The sequence below is a fragment of the Macaca mulatta genome, chromosome 12, assembly GCF_049350105.2.
Source record: "Macaca mulatta isolate MMU2019108-1 chromosome 12, T2T-MMU8v2.0, whole genome shotgun sequence".
Classification (NCBI taxonomy): domain Eukaryota; kingdom Metazoa; phylum Chordata; class Mammalia; order Primates; family Cercopithecidae; genus Macaca; species Macaca mulatta.
Window position 1 is genome coordinate 72783407 of NC_133417.1, and position 5207 is coordinate 72788613.

General features: G+C 39.4%; 1 protein-coding gene across 1 annotated transcript; it reads left to right on the forward strand.

Annotated features, from left to right (window-relative positions):
- The first annotated feature begins 2669 nt into the window (after positions 1 to 2669).
- On the forward strand, positions 2670 to 4715 carry B3GALT1 (beta-1,3-galactosyltransferase 1). Its single transcript, NM_001194204.1, is given in 1 exon segment — positions 2670 to 4715. A coding segment is annotated over 1 exon segment (981 nt). The 5' UTR covers positions 2670 to 2900; the 3' UTR covers positions 3882 to 4715.
- Positions 4716 to 5207: the final 492 nt, after the last annotated feature.

The window sequence follows — 5207 nt, forward strand, 5'->3', positions numbered from 1 at the left end:
AGGATTTGGGGAAGATAAGATCCTCCCTCACACCCTTTAGATTTCACAGATGGGTAACTAGCTACTCAGCTCAGGACGGTGTCTGAGCACCACTCACTATCCGACCCCTGCTAATCTCTCCACCTGCCCTCCCCCATCCTTCTCCCCATCATCCTATCCTCTTCTTTTACTCAACTAGTCCTGGTACACACCATGCTCTCTCTCATTTTATGCCCTTGCATATGCTGTTTCCTCTGCCCAGAACGCCTGACCCCCAGCCAGATAATTTCTAGCCATCCTTAAAGATTCAGCTTAGCTTCCCTTTAGTGAACTTGCCATAGCATCTTCCCCAGGACTTCCTCACTGTTTGACCCTGGCATGGGTGGAGGAGTGAGATTCACATTACAGCCTGTGTGAATGGCACCCTCTGGAGTGGTGCTGTGGACAGTCTGCAGGACTTAACCTTGTTCTCCCACACTCTGCCCAGCATTCTTCCCCTGTGTATTCCAGTAGCCTCCTAATGTAAATTTTTATTCCACCATTTTATCCATTTACTTGAAACCTTTCCTCCTAGTCTAGCAGTTTCTTAAGGGAGGAGTATGGGTTCTGTTTCTATTTTTCCAACACTTCACATACAACCGGCACTCAATAAACTTTGATTAATTGGTTGATTGATGGATGCCTGGATTAACAAATGAATGAATAAATTCAAGAGTTGAATGAAGGCTTAACCATAGAGATAGAGGATAATAACTTGTGAAATGAACTCTATAGAGATGAGAAAGGAACAATAAAAAGAAGATCAAAATGTAAAGTGGAAAAATCCTCCATTAATAGCCTGATTACTGGCTCCCAAATATTACCTGACAGGAGCCTCTTCCAGGAGAGGCTTTTGGGGAGGCCATTATCATCTTACTAATAGGTGACTCACAATGGAGTAGAAAAGTACGCAAGAGGACAGAGCAATATAATGGCAAAAGTAGACTAAGAATCAGATACATAGCCTAAGACAATGGTAGAGAAAGTTTGCTTTCTAGTACCATCTTGGGACTTACTTATAACCTTTTGTAATTGAAATTGAATCCATGTCTGTATATTCCAAGTTAAGAAGCTCTTTTTTTCTATTCCTAGTTTCTCTCACTTCCTTTTGCTTACTGTTTAAAGTTTCAAAACTTGCTGCACATCACATCCTTTTTTTATCAGCTTTGGTGCACCTTAGAACAGAAATTTCCCCCAGGAGGACAGGATACAGGAGCCTATATTTAGAAAGTACTTATTATGGTTTGGATGAAGACCTAACTATGCCTAGAGTCAAGCTGCTTGAAGCCATTCTAATATTCATTTAGTTAGAATGGTAACCACACTGAGTTATTGCTGGTCTCATATGGATCATATATTCACAGTCAGCTCTTGGCTTAAACAAGAAGATATATATATTGTCTCTGCTGTTCACATCATGTATTTTTATTTCATTATGCCTATTGTGCTTAGAAGCATGATTTTCAATCTATATTCCCAATTAAATTATTTCAACACAGTCTGTACATGTAAGCACATAGTTTTCTTTGAAGCAGACTTTGTTAAAATTGATATCTATTCTCTACTATCTCTGCCTTCCAGGACTCCCACATTCTGCTCTAACGAGAAAGGAAGAAACAATTTTTTACATGAATGGACTTCATAACCAGGCACACAGGAACTGGCACGAAGTTTTAAAAGTTCTAGAAAGCAGTAGAAGTTCTAGAAAGAATGAGAGTTCCAAAGGAAAACTAAATTTGAACACCAGCTGAAGTCTCTGTCACATCTTCATTGGATCTGTGGCCCCCAAACTCAATTGTCCCTCTCCTTATACTCATGTTGGATTTATAGGCAAATGTAACTAGGTAAAAGAAAAATTAAAACGGCCAGTATAATTTCATCAAGGGAACACATGGGTGAATTGTTGAAAACCATAAAAAGTGACACCATTTAGATCAACTCCAAAATAAATGCTGCCAGCTGTCTGAAAGGTCACTTGGGTGATGGGTTCCATGCTTGAGAGGTCAGCATATCCTCTGCATGAAGTTTCATAGAAAACTAGAATTAGGAGCTAAGCGTTGTGAGAGTCAAAGTAAGGAGAAAAGGAGGAACAGTTGGGAATTACTTCTAAGTCTGAGTCAAGAGAGACACAGCATTAGCAGAGATTTTCCAGTGTGATAAACACATATTCAAATAGAGAGTTAGAGAAGGCAAGGAAATGTTGAGAATCAATTCCTTCACCAGAATCAAGCAAATAAAAGCTCAGACTTAGAAACTGGAAAAGAGATATGAGGCCATGGGTGAGATTTCCTATCTTGAAAGAAGACTTTAGTGCCAGAAAGTATTTCACTGTAAAAAAAAAAAAAAAAAAAAAAAATACCTCGTGTGAAGGGGGAATTCTTTTTTAAAAATGACTAATATTCCACTTCGTCTTCATCCAGAATTTATAATCTATGTATCTCTTAATTGGGTATGAATATACACGCACAACTTCTATCAAGAAGAGAGGAAAAGGGGAGATGGTTATGACAGGAAGTTTTTGGTACTGGTGGAAATGAATGATCATGTATATTTTAATCCTTGTGGGCAATTCTTATACCCTTGTTATGTTTGTTTAAGGATGTAGAATGAGGACATAAATCTAAATGACAACTGTACTTTATTGATTTTGCAGAGTTAAGAAGAGTATTTATGAGGCATGGAACCCTCCATCAGATTTGGAAGAAAGTAGAGTGAGCGCAGAGGTGACAGACAGCCACTGAGGCCCATGGACAGTCTCCACTTCATGCTTCTCTATCAGACTTTAAGATTTATTAGTAATATGCTACCTTTGGAAGATGAAAAGAAACTAGTGCCAAGGAAGCATATTCTTCAATATTTGAAATAGACGTGTTCTCAAGACAATGGCTTCAAAGGTCTCCTGTTTGTATGTTTTGACAGTTGTGTGCTGGGCCAGCGCTCTCTGGTACTTGAGTATAACTCGTCCTACTTCTTCTTACACTGGCTCCAAACCATTCAGCCACCTAACAGTTGCCAGGAAAAACTTCACCTTTGGCAACATAAGAACTCGACCTATCAACCCACATTCTTTTGAATTTCTTATCAACGAGCCCAACAAATGTGAGAAAAACATTCCTTTTCTTGTTATCCTCATCAGCACCACCCACAAGGAATTTGATGCCCGTCAGGCAATCAGAGAGACGTGGGGGGATGAGAACAATTTTAAGGGGATCAAGATAGCCACTCTCTTCCTCCTGGGCAAGAATGCTGATCCTGTTCTCAATCAGATGGTGGAGCAAGAGAGCCAAATCTTCCACGATATCATCGTGGAGGACTTCATTGACTCCTACCATAATCTTACCCTCAAAACATTAATGGGGATGAGATGGGTGGCCACTTTTTGTTCAAAAGCCAAGTATGTCATGAAAACAGACAGTGACATTTTTGTAAACATGGACAATCTTATTTATAAATTACTGAAACCCTCCACCAAGCCACGAAGAAGGTATTTTACTGGCTATGTCATTAATGGAGGACCGATTCGGGACGTCCGCAGTAAGTGGTATATGCCCAGGGATTTGTACCCAGACAGTAACTACCCACCGTTCTGTTCGGGGACTGGCTACATCTTTTCAGCCGATGTGGCTGAACTCATTTACAAGACCTCACTCCACACAAGGCTGCTTCACCTTGAAGATGTATATGTGGGACTGTGTCTTCGAAAGCTGGGTATACATCCTTTCCAGAACAGTGGCTTCAATCACTGGAAAATGGCCTACAGTTTGTGTAGGTATCGCCGAGTTATCACCGTGCATCAGATCTCTCCAGAAGAAATGCACAGAATCTGGAATGATATGTCAAGCAAGAAACATCTCAGATGTTAGAATTTTTACCAATGTAAATACGTTTCTTTTCTTTTTTTAAGAAATGGGACCTAAGGTGTTGGTATTTTCCAGGTGTCGGGGGAAATGAACTGGTGAAGGGGTTTTATAAAGTTTTTGCTTCCTGCTATAAGTTCCTTTCTTGGATTACCAATTTATAAAGTTAGACTCTGGTCATAGAAACAATAAATGAGTTAGAAGGGCCAGATTTCATTCTCAGTCCCAGAGCATTGCTATTTATCTCAAAAAGTGACTTCCAAACAACTCCTAGGATTGACATACTGTGCATCTGAGATAAAAATTTGGTTCTGGGAAACTGAAACTCACAGTAATGTATCATATCATCTCTGCAAAAGTTAATACATAAACAGAAACCATTTTCAAAAGCAATTCAGAAAGGATGCACAGTCAGGAAGACACACTGGATGTGATTATTAATATCGTATGTATTGTTACATTATATTTTTACATATTTTGCCATGTAATGTATACAGTATTTGCAGTTCCACCAAGAAATGAACTTGGTACCTGCAGAGAGGCTGCAGTTAAATAGATGGGAGTTTAAATTTGAGAATCAAACATTCTAAGTGTTTGGAAGACAACTCTGCTTGTTCCTCCAAGGTTTAAATCTGGTCAGCAGGTGGAATGTGTATAAAATGCTACTTAACAAAGTAAACAAAAGATTTTTTTTCTTTTTTTTTTTTTTCCTTTTTGTTTTGCTGTTTCAGAACAAACATTAAGTGGTGCCTCCAAGGAAACTTTGCCAAATGTCATCTCACCTGCTTCCTTCCAGACAGTGTTGCTAAGTGCATTTCACAGTCCCTGGATCTGGCAGGCATATGTCTCTATGTAGAAAATAAGTTGGTTGGAGGCTGGAGAACAATAAATCACATTGAGAAAATAGAAATTTAAGTATGCATTATAATATAACATAAGCTTAGCAATAGTATAAGATGCCCCCCAACACATTTGCAAAGCACGTGAGAAAATCTTTAAGGGTGTCAATATTATTGAAAGACGTGGCCCTACTTGCTAACATCTGAAAACACCAGCGCATGTTCAGCAGCAATGCTGTTATGAGGTATTCTGGGGGCTCTGTGATTGAGGAAGGATGGGGAAGGCCGGGTTCGGGTCCCGTTGATGCCACCATACTTATTGGGCCATATGAGTAGGCATCATAATCTTGTGCTTCAATGTGTTCATTTATTAAAAATGGCTGTAAAAAACACCTACCTCACAGATGCTGTGAGAGCAAATTGCATTTGCTAAGTATTTTGCGATCCTTAGCTTAAAAGGTGCTACGTAATGCAGTGTATCATGCATTATGCT